This window comes from Podarcis cretensis (genome assembly GCF_951804945.1).
Source record: "Podarcis cretensis genome assembly, chromosome: 7".
Classification (NCBI taxonomy): Eukaryota; Metazoa; Chordata; class Lepidosauria; order Squamata; family Lacertidae; genus Podarcis; species Podarcis cretensis.
Genome location: NC_137176.1, coordinates 71767214 through 71792768, shown reverse-complemented (window position 1 = coordinate 71792768; position 25555 = coordinate 71767214). Strand labels below are relative to the sequence as shown.

General features: G+C 42.7%; 2 protein-coding genes across 2 annotated transcripts in view; both read left to right on the top strand.

Annotated features, from left to right (window-relative positions):
- LRP12 (LDL receptor related protein 12) overlaps positions 1–3206 on the top strand; it is a 35814-nt gene extending 32608 nt beyond the window's left edge. Inside the window, exon 7 of the mRNA XM_079984212.1 lies at positions 564–3206. Within this exon, the coding sequence (XP_079840338.1) occupies positions 564–1424 (861 nt within the window). The 3' untranslated portion in view covers positions 1425–3206. The remainder of the gene's footprint in view (positions 1–563) is intronic.
- A 2442-nt stretch (positions 3207–5648) lies between these two features.
- Positions 5649–25555, top strand: part of DPYS (dihydropyrimidinase) — a 52449-nt gene continuing 32542 nt past the window's right edge. Inside the window, exons 1-4 of the mRNA XM_079984392.1 lie at positions 5649–6007; positions 20789–20947; positions 22419–22598; positions 24420–24609. Coding sequence (XP_079840518.1) covers positions 5759–6007; positions 20789–20947; positions 22419–22598; positions 24420–24609 — 778 coding nt within the window. The 5' untranslated portion in view covers positions 5649–5758. The remainder of the gene's footprint in view (positions 6008–20788; positions 20948–22418; positions 22599–24419; positions 24610–25555) is intronic.

Genomic DNA, 25555 nt, shown 5'->3' with positions numbered 1-25555 from the left:
CTGCAGTACAAAGTATTTTTATTGTCACCAGAATAAAAACATACTTGGTTGGAAGTCAGGTTTTTTTAAAAAATAAAATATAATGGGTATATCATCAAACTCCACATTAGGAAATTTTGCCCTGCCTTTCTTATCCAAAAGCATTTAAGGAATTGGTAAGCAGCAACTTAATCCAAAATCACTTTAAAACCAGGCTAGTGATTTGGGGTACCTAAATGTGGATCAGTATAAGTAATTTTGCTCACTTGATAAATACTATAAATGGGTGCTTAATTTACGAAATGTATTAGATACATGTCATGTGTGTATATTCATATTTTTATTTTGAGAGATTTAAATGTAAACAAAAAAGAACATAAGCACTGTCATTGAACCCAGTCCTCAACTGTTAACAAAATGATTCTCACATACGTATTTAACTGAAGAACAGTCAGAAGACTTAGATTCTAGACTTGCTTGTTGCCAAATTGAATGAAGCTTATCTAGAAAGCTCCTTATTGCATTTTCCCCCAAGTTGTTGTTTCTTCATAGCATCTGCCTTACCCGTGCCTTTGTTTTCACAGGCTTCTGTTTTAGAAAATTTGAGGCTAGCAGTGAGGTCTCAGCTTGGATTTACCTCTATCAGGCTTCCAATTGCGGGCCGGTCAAGCAATATTTGGAACCGAATCTTTAATTTTGCAAGATCTCGCCATTCTGGATCCCTGGCACTGGTTTCCTCAGACGGAGATGACATTGCCAACCCGAATGCTAGCAGAGAAGGTGAAAGAAACGGCTCTCACCGAAACCTCTTTTCAGTAGAGTCTGATGACACAGACACAGAAACTGAACGAAGAGACACAGCAGGTGCCGTTGGCGGCGTTGCTGCTACTTTGCCTCAGAAGGTCCCTCCTGCAACAGCCGTCGAAGCAGCTGTCGTCTGTGGAGCTTCCTCGGCTCAGAATATCAGCAGCAGTTCGGACAGTGGAAGAGAAGCAGCGAGCGTGGAACCCCCGAGTTCCAGTCCAGGGCGCCACCAGTTCTCCAGTGCACTTAGTCGTATGACTCAAGGGTTACGTTGGGTACGCTTCACTTTAGGGAGGTCGAGTCCCGTCAGTCAGAACCAAAGTCCTTTGAGACAGCTTGATAATGGGGTGGGTGGAGGAAGAGACGAAGATGATGATGTTGAAATGCTCATTCCCGCTTCTGATGCGGCGTCAGACTTTGATGCGAATGACTGCTCAAGACCTCTTCTTGACCTCACCTCAGAACAAGGACAAGGGCTTAGGCAGCCTTACAGTGCAGCACATAATGGGATGCGGTCCTGTAATCGAGATGGCCCTTGTGAGCGCTGTGGAATTGTACATACTGCCCAGATACCTGACACTTGCTTAGAATCAGCACTGAAAAACGAAACTAGTGATGATGAGGCTTTGCTACTTTGTTAAGTCTAGTTTGAGTGGGTGGAAATGTATGTAAGTTGGAGCAATATTGGTGATTGTTTTGTACTTCATAATTAAGGAAAAAAGCAGTTTGTGGTTTTTTTCATTTCAAAAAAGAATCCAGGGCAAATCATGGGACTTAAGATGTTCTTGTGCATGACTGAATGAATATTTGTCATACGGGCAACTAAAACAAATGTTTTCCCAGGTCAGTATACGTAATGTACACCTGTTGCTATTTGGTTATTTAATGGTCATCCTCTGAGGGCTTTTCAAAGAAACTCCTTTTTCTATTATTAGTATTCTTAAAGCAAGTGCAAGGAAGTGACTGCAGACAGAATACCTTTGTAATTTGTGAAACACACTAGCAACAGATGAGCTCTGTGGAGCCTCTCAAAATGTTCAGGCTTGTCTGAACATTTGCATTTAAAGTGTTGCAGAGGTTTGCATCTGTAGCCAGTCCCTTACCCAAACTTTAAAGATTAATGCAGAATGAGGTAATATGAGAAGCCCTCTTGTGTCAGATAGTTTTAACATGATGGTGTAATTTAGAACAGAAACTTAGCTGCTCAACCACTTATGTCTGCCTGCCACTCACTGCAGGTTGTCAGGCTAGTTTGTACAAAATATTTATTCCTTTTTGAAATCAAAACCAACGTACTTTTGCCAATATAATTTTAACTGAATATACTAAATGCTGATTATTGCAAAAAGTATTCTTTTTCTCTCTTGTGGTTTATAATATATTTGTCTAATTACTGATTGTCATCATGCTGAACTTTTTCAGAAGGAAGAGAGACTTTCTCCAATACACTATATATTTTTTTCTTTTAGAAATTCAAACAGCAGTTAACTTAGATAAAACTGATGGCAAAAAAATCTTTTGTAGCTTTTATAACATTGACTTTAATAAGTTGGTCTAGTATGGTACAACCAAATAAGGTGTAAAAATTCAGAGTAATTTTTCATCTATCTTTGAAGATAGATATCCGAAGCAGTTAAAATATGCATTTAATTCTTGTATATAATGTGTTTTTTAAAGCTGAGAATAGGTACCTATAACTCTAGAAAATATGTTCCAACTGCTAATGGATCTTCTCCCTAATAGGGTTTAAATTTGTCTGGTCTAAAGGGATTTGCACTAAAACTATGTTAAGGTCTCTAAAGAGCTTAGTGCACAAGCACTATCACTTTAAGTACTAGTCTCTAATACTGCAATGAAATATATATAAATATCTAAAAAAAATATTTCCATTGCTCTGTTTTTGGGTTCTTGCTTTCTTCTGTTGTTTGTTGCTGCAACTGAATTTGCTTTACTAATTTCCTATTTATTCATTGTATTTAAAAAGCTGGTTTACCTGGCATCAGTTTGCGCTTTTTTAAAAAAAGAAAAAGAAATATTCAGTATATTTCAAGGTTTTTATTTTTGTTACATCACATTTTGGCTGCAAAACACACCAGTGGGGAGAAAACATTCATAGTTTCCAGTTTTGTGACCAGAAAGTGGTTGTTGTTGCTACTAAATGATATCAAGAAATCCATCTTTTGAGAAGGTAAAGATTGTCAATTGCTGTTATATTTATTCTTTGCCAGTCTAAGTAGGCTTAATGATTTAGTATGAAAAATGTATTTGTGTGTGACTGTATGCTATTTATTAAATTTTCCATACATTGCTGAATGTCATTTTTAAAGCATGTTTAAAGTCTTGTGGATTTCTTGTTGTGTTATGCTGTCAGAAAAAAAACTGGCAATGTTTTAAGATGTATCAAATTAAAAAATCTTACTATGTATTGAGGTACTTTGTAAAGAGAAACCTGAAGGTATATTAGTTTTCTATTTTTGTAGTTTTTAAAAATAAAAATACACAAATAGAAAACATGGTATAAAAAGAGGGCTGCTGCAGTTATCATTATACCATACCAAGAATGGACATAGTGTCCAAATCATTCACTTTGTACACAAGTTGTATGCCTTTGCACACAGTATAGGCTGTACAGTAGCACCCAGAACAATATTTGCTGAGCATGAAAAATTTGCAGTCACAGAAGGGAAAAAACAATTTGCTAGCAGCAGAAGCGGCAGCGGCCAAACTAGTAATTCCCAAGTAGGGTAAAACAGAAATTATTTTGCTGTAAAGTAAACAGAAAACATGTCATGGTGTTCAGCAGATATAGATCACATTTGTAAACAGAGTTTTTGAAATTGATAACCTGGTTCACATGTACGAAGGGGTTGGTTCTAAATTTGCATGATCACCCCCTCTATTCCTTCATGAAAACAATATTTAATGTGAAAGTGTGATAGTGTAGAGCCCTGGTTTCTGTCATTCCCCTAAAAATGGGTGAGGGAGAGATTGCTGCTATGCTGTAAGCCCAGCAAGGGTGCAGAAGCTCTGGGCCTCCATAGGGTCTTAATCTCTACATTTAAGCACCTTGCCTACAATTCCACCACATATGGGCTACTCTCTGCAGCTGTAACAACTGGGGTACAGAGACATGCTCAATACCTACTGTGCCTTGAAGCTCTGTGTGTGACCAGTCACACTCTTGCTAAGAAGCTCTTTATCTTTATGGCCACTTTCTATGTGAAAAGGAAAGCTAGAAATTTGAGGTGCTAAGCATTCATTTAGGTGCACACATTAATAGTGGAATTCTAAACATGTTTACTAAGTACTTAGTTCCACTGGTGGCGAAACTCCTTGGCAATGTGCAGTTGGGGAATTTCAGGTGCTGGTCTAAAATAGCAGTTCTGTCTTTAGATGGTAATGTATATTTACTTCAAAATGTAGTGAGATAGTTCTGCTGTATACAGAGGCCTTCTGGCTCATTTTTCTGAGTGGGGCCCTGGACTTCTCTACACTAAAGTTCTGCCATACAGTGATACCTTGGTTTACAACCATAATCCGTTCCGGAGGTCCAGTTGTAAACCAAAACAGGTTGTAACCCAAAGCGCACTTTCGCCAATGGGGCCTCCAAAAAAATGGGTTGTAATAAAAATAATAATTGGTTGTAATCCAAAAAAAGGGACACACACTTCAGGGTTTGTGGTTGTAATCCAAAACGGTTGCAAACCAAAGTACCACTGTACTGACATCTCTGCTTCCAAGTAAAATGTGATTAGGAACACAACACAAGCCTGAAATCCTACATATACGGTAAGTGCACTTTACTGGGAAGTAGGGCTGATTTAATTCGAGATTTGCTTCAGAGTAGAGATGCACAAGATAGGGCTGCATACTGCCACTGAATTTTATACAGCTCAGTTCTAAAAACTTTTTTTTAAAAAAATGGTGACCTACTCCATAAGGTGGAATGTGAGATAATTATTTTTGGAAACTACTACTGGTGCCCAGATCCTTCAATAAATTTACCTGGTACCTTCAAATATGCATTGACATTTTTATATTTAGTTTGCCCTGCTTTCAAAGGAAGATGGCAACGAATGTTCTGAATGCAGTAACTCTACTTAGGACTGGAGTTGCTATTCCCGTTAGGTGCAGCTGAACTCTTGTATTTCCAGCGCTGCATAATCCTTAGGCTATTTACGCAAAAGTAAGCCCCTCCGGTTTGCATTTACATTTACTCCCGGGTAATTGTAAGATTTCCGTTTCGCTTCCTTTCACTATCCTGAAACGCCGCTTTAACCAGGCTCGATCCCTTTTTAAAGTAAGGCATAAGAAGCTAATTGGATAACGTACAATCCCGCAATGTGTAAATGCTAGCTATTTATTTATTTATTTATTTTTTACACTGTTCCTTTAGCCCCCTTAGATAGCAGAGATTTAAAAAGGAGACGGATGTGTCCATGGGGAAGATAGTCCCCGTGGAATTGGGCAAAATACTCCCAACTCGAGTTTTCAGAATGGCACAAAATAAAGAGTAAGGAAGTGGCAGCTTGGGGGAAAGCTGTACAAGCCATTTTCAAATAGAAGTCTTATTTAATTTAATTTCACACAAACTGCTTCCAAAACTACTGGCCTAAAACCCCCATTCTAAACACAGCTGTAATGCTGAGCAGCACCCACAAACTTCCTCGTGGAAAAGCAGCGCCCCCCCCCCCACTTGTTGCAAGGAAAAGGCTAGTGGGAAAGTAATCAGGTGCAGGGAGAGGAAGGGCGATGTACGTAATTCTCACTCTCACAAACACAGGGGGGAAAAAAGGAATAGGGAACAAAGGGTTAAAAGTTCTCAGCCCCCGGCAGGGAAAGTTACACGTGACTGCATGGAATGTCTGCCGGCAGAGGGAGAAAACTTTAAAAGTGCTGCTGCAACTGCTGCCGCTACTTTGCAAACGCAGAGCGCCTTTCCCAGAAACTTTACGCACAGAAGCGGGAGAAGACCATGCAGAAGATTTGGATCCGAGGCGGGCGAGTTGTGAACGCGGACTGTTCGCAAGTTGCGGATGTGTACGTGGAGGATGGGAAAATCAAAGCGGTGGGGTCGCATCTCCAGCCGCCATCCCTAGCAGGCGTCCAGGTGATAGATGCCTCCAACAAACTGGTTCTGCCCGGCGGGATTGATCCTCACACGCACCTGCAGTTCCCCTTCATGGGCACGCAGTCGAAAGACGACTTCTATCAAGGGACAAAGGTAATTAGTGTCTTCGTTATTATAACAGTGCCGGATTTACGTATAAGCTAAACAAGCTATAGCTTAGGGCCCCACTCTCTTGGGGGCCTCCAAAAAATTAAAAGAAAAAGAAACCTGGATGTACATTTCCAAAATAAAAAACAAATAAAATAAAACCTACATACAGCAACAGTGTTTTGTGTTGTGTAGGCTCCTATTTGTTATGTGCAAATGGCTTTAGATACCTATTAGGTCCATAAATTACCATATAGCATATATTCAACACAAAAAACCGACAATTTGTTGTTGACAAAGGACAGCTGGACGTATAAAGGGCCCCATTGCTTTCAGTAGCTTAGGGCCTCATCAAATCTAAATCCGGCCCTGAATAAATACACACACACACACACACACACACACACTTAACAATGTTTATGAAAGATCAGTTTAAAAGTCTCTCTGTGTGTGTGTGTGTGTGTGTGTGTGTGTGTGTGTTTAAATTCAAACAAATTGTCCACATCATCATTTAGGATTCCCTGAATCCTTTGACTTCTCTCCACCCTTCCATGGTTACCATTATCAATCTTTTTTTCCAACTGCTTCCCTTATTTTCTCTATTTTTTTAAGAAAAACAATCCGTTTTTGCAATAGTTTTTCATACATTACAAGCATTACTCAAATCCTGCCAAAGTTTTTAGTTGTTTACGGTGTTCTCTTAAATACATTATAAATTTTTCCCATTCCCTCTTAAAATTCTTCTCTTCCTGGTTTCTCATTTTCCCAGTCAATTTCAACTTTTCGGTGTAGTGTGTGTTTATAATTTTATTGCTGTTTTATTTCCTTGACATCTGATGAATGGGTGTTCCACAGGGCTCTCTATCTGTTTGCTCACCATCTTTCTTGGGGTGGTGCAGAAGGAAGAGTAAGGCCCAGCTGTGTGGCCCAAGTGAGCAAATGAGAGACACCTGTGAGGCAGCCTCTGCTTGTTCACTTTCCTCCTCTTCTAGACTATCAGTATTCCAGGTCGGATTCATTCACGTCCCAGCAAATTCATGTTGTGCAATTATAGGTGCTTGGTGTGCTCTGCACAACAAACCCACTTCCCAGGAAAGTTTGGGGAAATACTTGCTTTGATGGGACAGTTATTTAGCCTCTAGAAGCGGATCAGAATGAAACCTCAACAGACAAGATAATCTGGAATTGAGGATATTGCAAATTCATAAAAAAGTCCTAAAATCCAGATATCTCCCTCCGGAATGGGCTCCTCCTCCTCCTCCTCCTTTCTGTTTAAAACCTGCCTTTTAGCAACCCTTTTCCTTTTCCTCAAAGCCTTCTGTTCCTTATCTCCAGTCCAAATAACTGGGATTTGTCCTGATATCAACACTTTGAAAGATCGCTTCCCACAGGTTTACAGGACCTGATAAATGTTTGCATAGATCTTCTTTCCTGGAATTTAATGGCTACGGATTAGTCAAGTGGAACACATATTGCCAGTTCTTCACACAACTTTACTGACTGCCCGAGATCTGTTACACATTAACAAATACTTCACTATTTTAACACCTCTAATTCTTCAAACAACGACTATCCAGCAATAGCTTTTTCTCAACCCCACCACACCCCATGATTTGCTTGACATGTCCAGCCTGAAGATGTGCTGGTGAACTTGACAGTTAGCTTGGCCTTGCAAGTCAGTTATTATTAATATTTATGAAATTTATATACACCCCAGAATGCCCCAGAAGTTGTATGTTTCAGCTCCCAAACAATTGAAAACCGGAAGTCAGTGTTTCCGTTTTCGAGCGTTCTTTTGGAAGCCAAATGTCTGACAGAGTTACCTGCAGCCAATCAGAAGCCACATTTTGGAAGTCGAATGGACTTCCGGAACGGATTCTGTTCGACTTCCGAGGTCTTTCATCCAAAGATTCAATTGGTCCTAAACAAGTATTACCATACTAAAAATCTTGTTAGATTTCTCCCCCAACTGAGTTAATCAGATACTTTTATCACTATTTGTACTTTTCTGACAATCCCTCCCCTAACCAATGTGTGTACAGTGGTACCTTAGGTTAAGCACTTAATTCGTTCCGGAGGTCCGTTCTTAACCTGAAACTGTTCTTAACCTGAAGCACCACTTTAGCTAATGGGGCCTCCTGCTGCCGCCGCACCGCCGGAGCACGATTTCTGTTCTCATCCTGAAGCAAAGTTCTTAACCCGAGGTACTATTTCTGGGTTAGCGGAGTCTGTAACCTGAAGCGTATGTAACCCAAGGTACTAAAGGTAAAGGTAAAGGTACCCCTGCCCGTACGGGCCAGTCATGACCAACTCTGGGGTTGCGCGCCCATCTCGCTTAAGAGGCTGGGGGCCAGCACTGTCCGGAGACACTTCCGGGTCACGTGGCCAGCGTGACAAAGCTGCTCTGGCAAGCCAGCACCAGCGCAGCACACGGAAACGCCGTTTACCTTCCCGCTATAAAGCGGTACCTATTTATCTACTTGCACTTAGGGGTGCTTTCGAACTCCTAGGTGGGCAGGAGCTGGGACCGAACGACGGGAGCTCACCCCGCCGCGGGGATTCAAACTGCCGACCATACGATCGGCAAGTCCTAGGCACTGAGGTTTTACCCACAGCGCCACCCGCGTCCCAAGGTACTACTGTATATCAGAACATGAGAACAGTTCTGCTAGATCAGGACAATGGCCACCTCTCCTCCAATACTTGTGGCAGACCAGATACCTGTGGGAAACCCTCAAGAGCACTCTCCTCTTCTGTGGTTTTCGGCAACCAGTATTCAGAAGCGTTACTGCCTCCCAATGCAGAGGCTAAGCCTAGCATCATGGCTAGTAGCTCTTGATAGCCTTATTTGTTTTAAAGCCTTCCAAGTTGGTGACAGTCACTGCAAGTTCCACAGTTTAACTATGTGCTGCGTGAAGAACTGCTTCCTTTTATTGTCCTAAACTTTCCAACACTCAGCTTCACTGGATGACTCTGAGTTCTAGTGTTACAAGACAGAGAGAAAAACTGTTCTTTGCTCATTTCCTCCAAGCTTTCCATGCTTCGAATCTGAAATTGTCTGTATACTGCGCTACAGGTGCTTAGAAACTTTCTCGGGCATCCTTGTACAGTCAGTTTTGGCTCAACGTGAACCTTGGGCTATATTTAAAGAGGTGATCTAGAACTGAAAAGCCTTGATTCATAGTAGTGTTGTGTGTGTGTGTGTGTGTGTGTGTGTGTGTGTGTCCCCAACAGGGACTCCACGCTTCTAATTCCTGAGTGATGGACAGAAATTGAACAGCTGCAGCCTTTCCAGGAGTAGTGATAACAGTAATGCAAAGAGCTGCACCTGTTCAGCTTCTGTTTCTCAGGCAGCTGTTAAGGACATCAAGATGCTGTCATCAAATAAGAAAGCAAGCTGTCTAGCCTAATCCAGAGAAGCATGTTGGAAAGCACTTTTTAAAAACTGCAGTTCTCTCCCCACTTTTTTTTGTTTTGTTTTGAATGACACACACACTCTCTGTATCACCAAAGCAGCTGCTTTCAAAAGCCATTTAAGAGGCCTGCAGTTTGGGGGCCAGTCTGTGCCTGGGGGGCCAGTCCGTGTCTGTCCTGTGGCTATATATTCAACCAGAGATTGTGTAATTTAACTTCTAAGGACCAAAGTCCATATGACTTTTGACCCGGATGCATTTTTCCTTGTTTCATAACGCTAGAATTTGTGGGCATCCAATGAAGCGGAATGCTGGAGGGTTCTGGACAGATAAAAGAAAGTATTTCTTCACACAGAGCATAGTTAACCTATGGAACTCACTGCCACAGGAGGCAGCGGTAACCTTTAAGAAAGGTTCAGACAAATTCAGGGAGGATAAAGCTATGCTGGAAACCACAGCAGAGGAGAGTGCTCTTGTGCTTGGGTCCTGCTTCTGCTTGGCCACTGTGAGAACAGATGAGCCACTGGCCTGACCCAGCAGGCTCTTATTACATTCTGATTCAGTTGCATGTAGCTTTGCCTTGCTTTGCTGTGTAGGAGGCTGCCGTCTTGAGTAGCAGATCTCAGCAGCGCCAGCAGGCACCGCTTCCATTTTCATTCCCACCAGTGCCCAAAAAGGAAAAGAAATTTCAATTAGAGAAAATGAAAGCCTCACAGTTGATGTTGGCAATAGCTCAGTTGGTTAGAGCATTGTGCTGATGATGCCAAGGTTGCAGGTTCATTCCCCACATGGTACAGCTGCATATTCCTGCTGTTGAATGAGAATCAGCACTTATGATTCTATCCTAATTTAAACATACATAATAATATTAAAACAAAATAAAAAAATTCCTTCCAGTAGCACCTTAAAGACCAACTAAGTTAGTTCTAGGTATGAGCTTTCGTGTGCATGCACACTTCTTCAGATACACATGCATGCATGCTAACTTAGTTGGTCTTTAAGGTGCTACTGGAAGGAATTTTTTATTTTTTTTTTACTATGGCAGACCAACACGGCTACCTATCTGTAACTATAATAATATTAGGCAGTCCATATAGTTGTTTAAACAAGAGCAGTGGTTATCAGGCATGCACTGAAACATAGAAAAGTCAGTGAGATTCCCAGACCACTGAGTAGCAGAAGGTGGCTGTTTGTCCTTCCAGCCTTGCTATTTGCCACCACAAGGGCTCTCACAATCCACTTTTGTTCATCAGTGCCCTTGATACAGCATTGCTGTGCTTAGAAATTAAAATGACCGATCTCATCCAGCCAGTGCAGCTGCTATCAGCCCCAGTAGGAACATAGGCAGCTCCCTTATTCAAACCTATTGGAACATCTTGCTCAGTATAGTTCACACTGATTGGCAGTAATCCTCCATGGTTTCAGGCTAGGAATCTTTTCTCAGTTCTATCTGGAGATGCCGGGGATTGAACCTGGAACCTTCTGCATGCAAAGCAGATGTTTGACCAATGACCCTTCTGCAACCGTTGTTGCCAGGTGAGGCTGCCAGAGCCCACCAAAAGAGGAGGCACCCCAAGCAAAGAGTGTTTGCCTGGGGCCCCCTCAAATCCAGGGCCTGCCCTCAAAAGACCAATAGGGAAGGAACAAGTTCTCAAATCTTTCTTCGCTTGTCAGTGAGGTGTCGCTGTGGCAGTGGGCACCACATCGGCGACCCTGGTTGTGTGGCGCACTCCCTCTTCAGTTTTCCTCTCCTTGAAAGCATAGCTTTGCTTTCCCGTCCCCCACCCTGGATGAAGCCAAGTGGGTTTTTGAATTTGCTGTTTTCTGTTCTTTATCTTGTATTTTGATACGCACTTATCTTCCGATTGATTTTCTGCACAGGAGAGAGTGGTTATTAATTTTTATTCTGTTGCAAGAAACGGTGTCAGAATGCTTTGAATAACTTTCTGAGGGAGTTCAAGGGTCACCAAAGCACTCCAAAAAAATCTTATAATTGGTTGGTATGCCAGCCTTGACACATAGGGTAGGATTGCTGACTTTCTCTTTTAAACAGATTGACTGGGATGGTGAGTTGACCCAAAGTTTTCCAAAGAAACGTAGATCAATAAATTTACTTTGAATCTCTCTTCCTCTTTAACACACAAGCACACATGCTGAAAGATTCATTGCTGCATAATGTAAGCCTTTCTATTAAACAAGCTAAGCATTCCTTTATTGATGTCATTGCTGTAAATATGGAAAATAACTCGCACATTTTTTAAAGGAAAGTAGTGTAAGGGGAGCTTGTATTCAAGAGCAAGGCTCCAAACATACATAGGCATCTTAAACTGTGTGATATAATCACAGAACCAAAAGACCTGCTGGATCAGACTAAAGGTTCACCTAGTTCAGGTTTCGTTTTTGTTTTTTTGCAGTGACCAATCAAATTTCTCCAGAAAAGCCTAGAAACAGCCTGAAGGCAATAGGCATTCTTATTCCCCATCAAACAGTATTCAATTATTTACTGCTTCTTCCCATGGAGGTTTTGTTTAGCCACTACAGCTAATAGCTATTGACAGGTCAACTCTTGTTTTAAAAGTGTGCAATGAGTGGCCGCCATGCCTTCTGATAGTGAGTCTGTGTATGCAAAGGAGCTGGCCCAATGGCCCAAGCAGAGCAAGCTGTCACTTGGAGCAAGGGAGTTTTCTATGGGAGCAAAGCAAGCAGCCCCATGTCTTGAACTATCCCTGCAGGTCCCAGCAGGAATGTAACTGCAGCAGAAGTTTAGCAAGGAAAAAGGATGCCATGGAATTCCATCAGTGAGTCTTAACCTTAAGCAGTGCATCTGCCTTATGCACCTGACACACACTGGCCTGGATTGCATAGGCCAACAGCAGAGATCTAGGGCTTTCCCCCACTTTGCTTGTCCTGTCCCTGGAAAGCGCAGGTCTGAGTGGTTTTCCACTGCCTGAGCAGTTTTGCCTTTCCCCCACTGCTTCCCCTTCGGAAAACCCGTTCCTTAGCACTAAATTATAGCAGACATCAATCTGGAAAAAACTAAGTTGATGTTTGCTCTGATTCCACAGTTAAAGACTGGGTTTCCTCGGAGTGTGTGGGAAACGGTGGGACAAGCAAAAGTATGGATGAGTCCCTATATCACCTGCAGTACTGTGTCCAGTTCTGGGCACCACAGTTCAAGAAGGACACTGACAAACTGGAACGTGTCCAGAGGAGGGCAACCAAAATGGTTAAAGGCCTGGAAACGATGCCTTATGAGGAACGGCTAAGGGAGCTGGGCATGTTTAGCCTGGAGAAGAGGAGGTTAAGGGGTGATATGATAGCCATGTTCAAATATATAAAAGGATGTCACATAGAGGAGGGAGAAAGGTTGTTTTCTGCTGCTCCAGAGAAGCGGACACGGAGCAATGGATCCAAACTACAAGAAAGAAGATTCCACCTAAACATTAGGAAGAACTTCCTGACAGTAAGAGCTGTTTGACAGTGGAATTTGCTGCCAAGGAGTGTGGTGGAGTCTCCTTCTTTGGAGGTCTTTAAGCAGAGGCTTGACAACCATATGTCAGGAGTGCTCTGATGGTGTTTCCTGCTTGGCAGGGGGTTTGACTCGATGGCCCTTGTGGTCTCTTCCAACTCTATGATTCTATGATTTTATTTTGAAGCAGGGGCTTGGATTAGATTGCTTTTTGCATCTCTTTCAAGTCACTGAAGCTATAGAAAGAATGGGGCAGCTCTGGGCTTTCCTGATCCTGCTTCCATGATCTCATCCAAGAGGTGAGCAATATCCATGAGAAAGCATCTAAATTTGGGAGAGAGGAGGGGAATGGGAGATGGCAGGTTTTTTATATTGCAATGTAGGTCTTCCCACCTGCATGCAGGCGCTTCTGTGTACAGGTCCCTTCAATATTCCTTACCATTGGTCATGGGGAGCTGAGACACCCCTTCTCACACAGATGCATGTAGGCTTGAGTAGGCCTAATATATTGGGCATTGAGAAATCAGTCTGTGACATTTGGATAAGGTAGAGCCACTAACCTTTAAAGTCAACAGTTCATCTAAAATCAAATAAGGTTTCACATTAAAATAAACAACAAGGAACCCCACTGTTAGCAAAGTTAGTAAAACATCTGCCAGCTGGCAAAGATATTCCAGGGTCAGCGAAAGTTTGACATAAGTTACACAAAGGAGCAAATCCACTGTCCACTAATGTGTGCTTACATAAATAGTATATTTGTGTAGCTGCGCTGCCTATAGATTTCATGGCGAACTGTGAGGCAAATTAAGCCCTTGTAGAGGCCATGGGTGAGGGCTACTGCTGATTTTTTTTGGGGGGGTGTGGTTTATGCAAAAAAATATGGGATGTGGGTGGCGCTGTGGTCTGAACCACAGAGGCTAGGGCTTGCCGATCAGAAGGTTAGCGGTTCAAATCCCTGCAACAGGGTGAGCTCCTGTTGCTTGGTCCCTGCTCCTGCCAACCTAGCAGTTCAAAAGCACGTCAAAGTGCAAGTAGATAAATAGGTACCGCTCCGGCGGGAAGGTAAACGGTGTTTCCGTGCGCTGCTCTGGTTCGCCAGAAGCGGCTTAGTCATTCTGGCCACATGACACAGAAGCTGTCTGCAGACAAACGCCGACTCCCTCTGCCAGTAAAGCGAGATGAGCGCTGCAATCCCAGAGTCGTCCACGGACTGGACTTAACGGTCAGGGGTCCCTTTACCTTTACCTTTATGCAAACAAATAAAAAGCAAATAGGAATGAACAAGGTGCACTAACCAAAACGAAACATGGACAAAATTGTCTACCCACAAACTCTGGGATTACAACAAAAACAAGAGACTTGTTAGAGCTTTCTACCTACCTACACACACACACACACACACACACACACACACACTCTCAACCCCCCCCCCCCATCTCCATCCAGGCAAGCAAGAAGCATTATCACAGTTCAAGTACACATTTCACATACTTTAGAAGGATATGGAACGATGTGGCCTAGCAAGAGTCTCAAGAACTGGATGTCTACCCCACTGGCGGAGGAACAGGGGTGCGGGCGGAGTGCATCGCCCCTGGCAGCACGATCCCGGTGGGGTGCCATCGTGGCTGCCCCCCCTCGTGCTGGGCATCACGTCCTTGTGGGTGGCCAGCCATGCCCCCGCCTGCTCTCCGCCCCCAATGGAGCTTGAAGCTCCGCCACTGGTCTATCCCTGACCTGCTGCTGCCTTAAATCATGTTAGCATCTCTATTAATTAAACCCCTTACATAACAGCACAGTACACTATGAAATATATGTCATGATTCCTTGTGCCATTATATGGCATGATATGTATACATGCACATACATTTATACACACACAGACACATATGCAAATTTATATAAATGCAAATCAATTTGCAAGAGTTGCAAAGCAGTAAGCAAATTAGGAAGGATTTAGGCTCTTTAAGGGACCATGATATTTTCCCTAAACTGGCCCATCATTAAAGAAAACCCAAGAAAATGAGGCTATATCTTGTTGCGGCCATACACAAGTGAAGAGATTGCCGTTGTGGTCACCCACTTCACTGCACAAGCAGAAGTTCTAAGGGCACATCGCCAGTGGCGTAGCGTGGGTTGTCAGCACCCGGGGCAAGGCAAGTAATTTGCGCCCCCTAACCCGTGGATTTGCGCCCCCTAACCCGTGGATTTACGCCCCCTAACCCTAACCCCCCAGATGTTGCGCCTGGTACGGCCGGCCCCCCCTGCACCCCCACGCTACGCCACTGCACATCGCTCTCCTGGGTTTAGTTTCTTTTGGAAGGAGGACGCTTGAGGCTTATGGCATTTTCTAATGGTAGATTTTGTTTACAAATGTACAGGTGGAACGTAAGTCCAGGTACATCTTAGATCAGGAAAAGCCCACTGTTCCCACTGTGAGCTGGTGTACGCATTGTACTTTCAAAGCACTTTGGGAGCACAGTTTTCCCCTCAAAGATTTCTGCACAGTGTAGTTAACCCCCCCCCCCCCCGGTTAAAATTCCCAGCAACCTTTAACAAACTACAGTACAAGGGAACTGACCCTGTTAAAGGTTGTCCCTGGAATTTTCTGTTGCTCAAATAATGGGGAAAGTGCCAGAATTTTCTCACATGTCGTTCTTAAATCTAAACTAAAAGCAATAATAATAATAATAAATGTATATTTTATGTAAAAATGTTTACATAAAATAAACATGTGGTAGATGCATGTTTTTATTGTCCTTCTGTGCATACTTGTATATTAATTGATTTGCAGCTGATATCTGAGAAGCCACACGCACTTAGCTCATTGGTCAAGGAGCAAACGCTTGCAAAATACCTGCTTTGTCTATAAAAGTTATTGTTGCTATTATTTATTAAATTTGTACACCGCCTGTCATCCAAAGATCATAGGGCAGTTCGCAACGCAAAAATACAAAATCAGATCACAAAATGTACATAGTAAGACAATAACAAAAATGTAAAGTTCCAAAGTTTAGGAAAGAGGTTGTTGCAATTAACAAGGCTAATTTTAATCAGTTTGCAGAGTAACAAAATACTTTAGTGTTCCATGTTAAGTGCCGTTCATTAAAAATTTTATTTTAAGGGTCAGTAATATTATTTACAATAATTCAGCGAAGAAATAAATCTTGTGCCAGAAGTGGAAGGATCCCTGGAAGCTGGTGAATCCGTTTAGTAGACTTTAGAATAAGTGATTTATTGCTCAAAGTGGCAGAACTGGCAGATTTGCAGTCTTTGGCCTTTCCCCCATTGAGTGTTGCCATGTAATTTCTTAACATATAAACATCCCCCAGATTAATTATTTAAAAGCAGAGTAAATAACTAGAAAGGATCAGAGGGCTCAGTTTCATCTCACGCCTATTGCAAAAGTGAATTTAATGTTTGCTTTTACTCTAATAATTAAAAAGTATGGCATATCTCTGTCTGCAGATATAAATATATATCTCTAACGAGACATGATGGGGTTCAAGGGCAGAGAAAGGATGGATATTCCCTTGCATATTTCCTTTAAAATGCTTACATGCCTCTTTTTTATTTGATTGTATGACATCAGAGGGCTGGATTTTGGTAAATAAAATCTTACTGAAAAGCAAAAGGAAATAAGCATGAAAAGGTGCATCAAGACTGATAAACGAGGCCCACAGACCTTTGCTGACTAAACATCCAGGAGCTTTTGTGCTATGCTCATTTAAGAATATTACTTTGAAACACAGAGAATTTTGGCTAAAAGCTGTAATGGGGGGGGGGTGTTGCTTGGTTTTCCAGGAGTAGCAGAGAATAGCTTTATGCCTCAACCTTTCCTTACTCTCCCACCCTAAACTGGAGACACATCCACGCACAACCAATGGATGGGTCTAGAATTTTTGTTTGGCCCTGTCAGCCAAGCCCAAAATTGGAGCCCTTCCACCTGTCAATTCTGATAGAAAGGCTGTGGGTATGTGTGCTGTTGACTTTGGGCAGTGGCTTTGAATGGTCCCCCCAACCCCCTTCTCCCTAGGGCAGCTTCTCCCAGCCCATTTCTACCCCCAGGTTCAGTTAAGACAACTAAGTATTACAGAGGCCCACCAGTCACAAAATGGTGACAGGTGGAGGCAGAGTTTGGCAGAACCGGTGGCAGTTCCTGACATCACTTTCTACTGATACCTAATCCATCTCTAGAAATTGCTGGTTTGCCATGGCATTTTCCTGGTGGCAGGGAGCTCCATAGCTCAGCTTTCCTCATGCGAAGTTCAGGCTTTTGCTCTGGAGGTCTTGTGACAGCCTTCCCACTCAATTTGTTGATTCAGAGACCCTTAAGTGGAGAGAGCTTTTCCTTTTGCCTTTTCCCATATCCCTCCCTATATGCCTCAAAGGATGTTTTTCCCATCTCCTGTCATTTCTTCTCTCATTCTTTCCACACCCAACTTCTACCTTAACCCAGGGTCATTCATGCCTCCTCCTTGGTCCTTTCACGTATTTACTTCTTCCTCTTGTAATGATTTCCTCTCTTACCCCATTTCCTCCCTACTTCCGGTTCATGTGTGATTAATAACAATACAATGGTACCTCAGGTTACATTCGCTTCAGGTTATGAGGCATCTAATCATAAGCCTGCATTTTTATCAAGCTTATATTTTGATCAGGGCCTGTATTTTAAAATGAGCTTAAAGATCTTCAAATGTTTCATGCCAGGCAGAAGAGCAGCTGCCTAAGAACCTTGGCAAAATGTTTTTCCTCCTAGACAAGGGGGCCCCCTGATTTATAGCAGAAAACAATTCTCAAAGTCGTAAAAAGGGAATTACAGGCTGACAGCCAAGGTTACACTGACCCTACATATTACAGAAGATAAAAAAGAGATAAACATAATTAAGAGTGGGTAAATAGTAAAATAAAACCATGTGCCTCCCATTAAACTTGAGCCATATTTTCCTAAGGTTCAAAGGTCAAGAGCAATGGAAAAGCATCTAGCTGGCAGAAAGGAAGAGAGTATTTTGGGAAGTCTTTTTCTAAAGTTGTTTCTTTCTTAAACTGAGATCCTTTTAAGATTTCTTTTCCTTTTAAAAGGTTATTTATGTTATGTATTAAATATATTGGCTTAAATGTAATTATGCAAAGGAATTAGAAGCTAAGAAATGTTAAATCCTTATGCTAGATTCTTATTTCATATAGTTGGAAGAGATCACAGGGGCCATCAGCCACCAGCCAAGCCCCCCTTGCCAAGCAGAAAACATCATTAGAGCATTTGTCAAGCTTTTGTTTAGAGACCTCCAAAGGAAGGAGATCTTTCAATGATGATCCTTGACATCTGTTTAAGATAAAAATTTGAGATTAAACCATTTGTTTTGGAGGGCAATAGGGCAAGGTGAGCTGGTAATTAAGGTTCCTTGTTGAGACACATGTAAGATATATTACTACTTATTTGTCATTTATAGATAGAAGAATATATAGCTTTTTGATTCCCATAAAAGGACAGAAGGAAATGGGTGTATCTTTTGTGATTGGTTCTAGCAAACAGCCAATAGGAATTTCAACCAGGCTGATTGGACAGAGGCAGCCACAGGAGGAGCAAGGGGGCTGGATTAAGGAAATATAAGTGCTGGCCAGAATGGCAGGAGGCCAGGCCAGAGCTTGGTAACCATATACCACTGTGCCTCATATTTATTTGTCTGACAAATAAATTATTATTTTAATTTCTCTATTGCTGCGTTGAATATTTCATTCCAGCTAAGCGTTAACCACAAGCAGGGTGCTACAGTTACATTCGCTTCAGGTTACAGACTCCGTTAACCCAGAAATAGTGCTTCAGGTTAAGAACTTTGCTTCAGGATGAGAACAGAAATCGTGCTCCAGCGGTGCGGCAGCAGCGGGAGACCCTATTAGCTAAAGTGGTGCTTCAGGTTAAGAACAGTTTCAGGTTAAGAACAGACCTCCGGAACGAATTAAGTACTTAACCCGAAGTACCACTGTATTGAACTTTTATGCCACAAAAAATTTCCTTCAGCCCCTCCTGTGGCCTTTTCCCTTCAGAGGAGGGAGGCCTTCCTTCCCTCCTCTCCCCACAAGGCTCTCTGTTCTCCTGACCCTGCCAGTCGCTTGGTCCTTTGTCATGGCACAACAAAAGGTCATGGCACAACCAGAGGGCAGGGCAGGCAAGTGAGGAGGTGCTGGGTGCAGGAGGTGGTGCTGAGGTCCACTTGAGCATGGCTCAAAGATTACTGGTAAGTCCTGGCTCTTAGTTTGAGAAACACTGCTCTAGGCGATTCAGGCCATTCCATTAAGAATGTCCATGTCACTGGTGTGCATTATTCTGCATTCATTAACCCTGAGATTCATCTGCCATTACAGTTCCCTTACTTGATCTTAGTCCCTTAAAACGCTTTGAGTTCTTTCCCCCCTGATTATCATGCACTTCACTCTTCACAGCTGCCCTCGGTAATTTTGGGGTCGCCTGCAGGTTACGCCATCTCCACTCCTTTGTTTACGCGGTTGCCCTGCCTCTGGAGAAATATATTTCATGCCCCTTCAAATGGGTTCCTCAGCAAGCATCCCAAGGGGTGTTAGTTTCTAATGCAACACTGCTCTGTATTGCAGGTGCCATATTTCAAAGTCATCACTTCCACCTCCAGTATTGTTCTGCTGATACACAGATTTATTTTTCCAGCTCAGCCGGTACTAGGAAAACGGCCCCTGCTTAATTGAGTGCCTAAGGTGCTTCTGGCTCCCTCCCCCCCCCCCCCCCCCATTCTGCATACCATCTGCTTGGTGAGGCTTGGCAATGCTGCAGACTTTTCCATCAGGATCTTTGGTGCAGCACAAAACCTCTGGCCTGTACATACACACCCACCCACCCACCCACCCACCCACACCACATGCAACACATGCATGCTCCTGTTTCCAATGAATTATGTCGCCGACAGTTCTCTGGTGAAGTACACTTCAGGTTAGGTTCCTGTTTGCTGCAACTAAAGCCACATATTTGCACTCTAAGATCCATTAATTTGCAGCTGTGTTTGTTAAGAAGAAGCAGTAGCTTGGAAACCACAGCCAGCATCGCAGAACTAGCTGCATGGCCGAATTAGTACAAGACCTTTTTAAATAAGTATTTCTTTATTGAAAGTTTTTGGCATAAAATACAATAAAAATCAAACTGGTCTAAATAACAAAAAGTAATAAGGGAAACTGAGGAATGAGAAGAAAGGAGAGGACCTTTCTATGCTGCCATTCCTGCAGGGACCATCTTTCTCCCAACTATCCCCTTCCTGTGTATGTCTTCCTCAATTCAAGATAAAGGACTTCTAACAGAGAAAATAGAATAAATAAAATAAAATACAGGTACTTCTGCCTCTCTATCTGTCAAGTATATGTATTCCAATTATTCAAAGTATTTAACATATGCACTCCTGTAGTTAATACCCAGCCTTTGTATTCCCCCCCCCCATTCTGCAAGATGGCATTTCCCTAAACTCCCCTCCCAGAATCCATGATATCCAGAGCCGTACACCAGTATGCCTCCCTTTAGCCTCTCCTTCCAGTGCTTACCATCAGCACAACAAAAATTTGCTTTCACCCATATAATTACTTAGTCAACCTCCAAGCTTCCCAATAATCACTGAGCCTGGGCTTGACTGGCTACAGCAAAAATGAGAAAATTGATTCTCTCCTCTACATACACACACACACACACACACACACACACACACAAGTTACTTGCTTTAGTAAAAAAGCTGTGAGACAGAGCATGATGGGAATTGCAGTTTTGAAATAAATACTTCAGCAGCACATGAATTTTAAGCCTTTCATATTTTGCAATGGACTGAAAGGGTAATTGGGAAAAAGCGGAACCTTGCAACACTTCTTTCATCGCGAACCACTTTTTCTTTTTTCTTTTAGGCTGCTGTAGCAGGAGGCACGACAATGATCATTGACTTTGCGATACCTCATAAAGGCTGTTCTCTCATTGAAGCCTATGAGAGATGGAGAAGCTGGGCAGATCCCAAAGTCTGCTGCGATTATGCACTTCATGTGGCCGTCACGTGGTGGAGCGACAAGGTAAGCAGAAGGCCAGTAGCATGCTTGTTCCTTCAAGTGTGTCCAACATGCGCCAAGGACAGATGCCACGAGTTGCATGGAAAACAGTGTGTGTGTGGCGTTCTTGCCAAGTGACCAAGGGCCCAGTTGTGGCACATTCAAATTTGCCTTCCTTCCTCTTGCTTCTTGCTGGGCAGCTACTTGTGTTCATTCTGTGTGGGGGAGGTACATATTTTGTGCTGTTTTAGATTGTTATTTTTCTTTGGATAAAAACATGATGGGTCTGTAACCTCGGGTTACACACGCTTCAGGTTACAGACTCCGCTAACCCAGAAATAGTACCTCAGGTTAAGAACTTTTCTTCAGGATGAGAACAGAAATTGCGTGGCAACAGCGGGAGGCCCCATTAGTTAAAGTGGTACCTCAGGTTAAGAACAGTTTCAGGTTAAGAATGGACCTCCAGAACGAATTAAGTTCTTAACCCGAGGTACCACCGTATTCATTTAAACAACCTTAAATCAATGACTTCCCTTCTTCTCTTTCATTTTGCATATCATGCATCCCTGCATATTTTATATGAACTAAACCATTCAGTAATCCATTGTTACATCCATCAAAACTTGTTTTCACTGTTGAGCTTATCTTAATGCTACCAGCATTTTTAAATGAACACAATTTTCACCCATATATTCAGTAAACATTTTCCAGGCTTCTTTAAACATATGTTCTTGTTCTCTTACTCTATATGTTAAATCTGCAAGCTGCACGTATTCCATCAGTTTGTTGCCATTCTTCTATGGCTGGGACCTCACTCGTTTTCCATTTTGGGGCTAACAAAACACGGGCCACAGTAGTAGCATACATAAATAGTTTCACAAGTTTGCATGAACGGACAACTTCTTTAGCTACAACCCTTAGTATTTTGTATCTGTATTCTTTTGTTGAAGTGTTTTATGTATTTTGTATTTCATGACTTTAAGTTGCTTCCAGACACTTTTGGATGTGTGAAATGATACATACATGTAATAAACTAAATTTTCACCATGCTCAGGAGCCCAGGGGTGAAGCTTTCCAAGATGGTGTGCTAAACTAGCCAGAGGATTTAGTCCTGGGAATTTTTTTAAAAAAGCTTATTTAAAAGTTATTTAATTATAAAAAAATTAATTGAACGATATCGTAATAGCTCCTTTTTTCATAATAAACAAGAATTCCAAAAATACATAACCAAAAAAGTGTCATAGTCCCTACAGGAATTAATTTATGTCAATAAAATATTGCATAATTATTGGGTATAACATTTTAGAGAGAAATCTTACTGTCTCCTGAAGAATATCCTGGGAAATTTTGGTGTTCTGCCAGTCAAGTAAAAATATCTCTGTCAAATAATACACTCAAATAATTTAGCCAATCAGATGGTAAGATTTGATGCCAAATAAATTCAAGAGGATATTGTGAGGTTTGAACATTTAACAATTTTTTGTTGTGTTTTCAGGTTAAAGAAGAGATGAAAACCCTAGCCCAGGAAAAGGGTGTAAACTCCTTTAAGATGTTTATGGCATATAAAGGTGTCTATATGGTTGGAGATCTAGAGTTACACTCTGCCTTTTCTCAGTGCAAACAAATCGGTGCGATTGCTCAAGTCCATGCAGAAAATGGGGATCTGATTGCAGAGGTAATTATCTATCTCCAAGGTGACACAGGAGCGTTCATCCACCCTGCAACAGATTGCAGCAATACCTGTGTATTTAAGATTGTAACGATTTGTAAATTACACATCTTTTGGTAACAGACAGGGCAGAGGGGAACTGGGCGTGTTGGCCCTGCCATCTCTGCCCCTCCTGACCTTCCCACATTCAATTAATGTCTAGAGGGGCAGCCTACATGTCTTCAGCTGAAAGTGCATTGTCTTCTCGTATGACTGGGAGCCCTGTGTAATTGGAACTCTGTCATCCAGAGGAGGCTATGTATGCACAGCCAAATGTTCACAGACCCCCTTTCAGACTTTCACCAAATATGCAGTCAGAAGAGATGGAGCTAGTGGGAGATTGTGATGTTGAAGGCAGGGCTAGCACAAAGGGTCTCATGGCTTCCCCTCCAAAATCTGAGAACTGTCATTTTCAGGGTGCTGTTTGGAAACACCTGTTCCTTTCAAATGTACCGATTTCAGAGTTTCCTAGGAAGGAGGATTGATGGTCAAATCACTATGAGAATTGCAGTTCTGAGAGGGGAATAGGAGTCTGCTATCCACAGTCACTGGGACGCTGGTGGTGCTGTAGGTTAAACCACAGATCAGAAGGTCGGTGGTTGGAATCCCCGCAACAGGGTAAGCTCCTGTTGCTCGGTCCCTGCTCCTGCCAACCTAGCAGTTCAATAGCACATTAAAGTGCAAGTAGATAAATAGGTACCACTCCGGCGGGAAGGTAAACAGCATTTCCGTGCGCTGCTCTGGTTCACCAGAAGCGGCTTAGGCATGCTGGCCACATGACCCAGAAGCTGTACGCCAGCTCCCTTGGCCAATAAAACGAGCGCCGCAACCCCAGAGTTGGCCATGACTGGACCTAGCGGTCAGGGGTCCCTTTACCTTTATCAACAATCACTAGACTTAATATGCTGCAGTTCCCAGACTTGACTCTTTAAAGTGGTGTGATACTGCTTTAAATGTATTGTGCAGATAGGGCCTTAGGGATGCTTAAAGCAGACCCAATAGACGGAGCTGTTCTGCCTGGCCTTTGGTCCGGGCCCAGTTTGACCCCCCTCTATGGGACCCTCTTAGGCCCTTTTATTGGCTCATGGACAGCTGGCCCTGATGAATACTTGAGCTTCCCGACCCCTATGGTTGTAATTTCATGGGCAGTCGTTTAATTTTATCCTGATTCTAATTTTTAAGCTGTATTTTAATCAATTGTTTGATTGTGTTTTAATGTATTTGACATTTGATGTTAGCTGCCCTGAGCCCGGTCTTGGCTGGGGAGGGCAGGGTATAAATAAAAATTTACTTACCTACTTACTTACAATATACAATCACTGGGACCAAAGTGACATTATTTCAGTGGGTCTACTCTAATCATCACTAAGGCTGCAATTCTAACTCCATTTGCCTTGGTGTAAGCTAAATAGAATTCAGTAAGACTTCCTTCTGAATAAGCATGGTTAGGAATGAGCTGTGAATCTGGGTCCAACCCAAAGACATCTCTGAACAAAAGCAAATTCGTGTAGTTTATAACAAGATATAAACACAACATATATTTCCAAAGCCTTCTGTGTTTTTAAAAAACAAAACATCCAGAAAAATCAAGCACGTAGGCATTTGTTCTGATAAACTACAAATCATAGCTAACTAAGTTGCTAACCATCACAGTACAAATGATTTTCAAATCTTGTACTTATTGGGGTTTCTAAATTACTCGGGTAGCTGGACCAGAGTTGCAGAGAAGTCATTAATTTTTCCACTGGTAGCAACATTAACTTCTGTGTCGCTGTGGCTGGCCTGCAGGGTGCAAAGAAGATGTTATCCCTGGGAATAACTGGTCCAGAAGGGCATGAACTGTGTCGCCCGGAAGAAGTGGAAGCTGAAGCCACGCTGAGAGCAATCACCATAGCAAACTCGCTGAACTGCCCTCTCTATGTAGTTCATGTGATGAGCAAGTCTGCAGCCACGGTGATCGCAGATGCACGAAGGCAAGGTGCGTTTCTGACCCAGCGTGTTTAAAGATTGTGCAGAGGTGCTGCAGAACCAGTACTACTAAGATCTCCAGGTTTGATACTCCATCCCTGGGTAGGGATCCCAGGCAGAAATAGTTAAAACTCCAGGAGGAAATCTGACTGGCACAGTAGGAATTAACCCTTCCAGGATGCAGGACTAGATGGACCATTGGCCTGATTTAGCAGGGCTCTTCTCGTGTTCCTAAAAATAGTTGGATAAACAGTGCCTCCACGCACTCCAAAGACAGCAACACTCTATCTTAAAGGCATTTTCATCTTTGACAGCTCAGTGGTGTGTGGTGACATTTTTTGTTGGGGCCAGAGGCACCAGCTTGCAAGGGCGATGGGGGGTGGCATCATGATGCCACTCGCATGAGGATCACGCCTCCCTCCCTAAGCCCGGCAGAAGCTTCCCAGCCCTGGGAAGGAGGCACCTAATAATAATAATAATAATAATAATAATAATAATAATAATAATAATTTATTATTTATACCCTGCCCATCTGGCTGGGCTTCCCCAGCCACTCTGGGCGGCTTCCAACACAATATTAAAATACAGTAAAGCATCAAACATTAAAAGCTTCCCTAAACAGGGCTGCCTTCAGATGTCTTCTAAAAGTCTGGTAGTTGTTGTTCTCTTTGACATCTGGTGGGATGGTGTTCCACAGGGCGGGTGCCACTACCAAGAAGGCCCTCTGCCTGGTTCCCCTGTAACATCACTTCTTGCAGCGAGGGAACCGCCAGAAGGCCCTCAGCACTGGACCTCAGTGTCGGGGCAGAACAATGAGGGTGGATACGCTCCTTCAGGTATACTGGACCGAGGTCGTTTAGGGTTTTAAAGGTCAGCACCAACACTTTGAATTGTGCTCGGAAACTTACTGGGAGCCAATGTAGGTCTTTCAAGACCGGTGTTATGTGGTCTCGGCG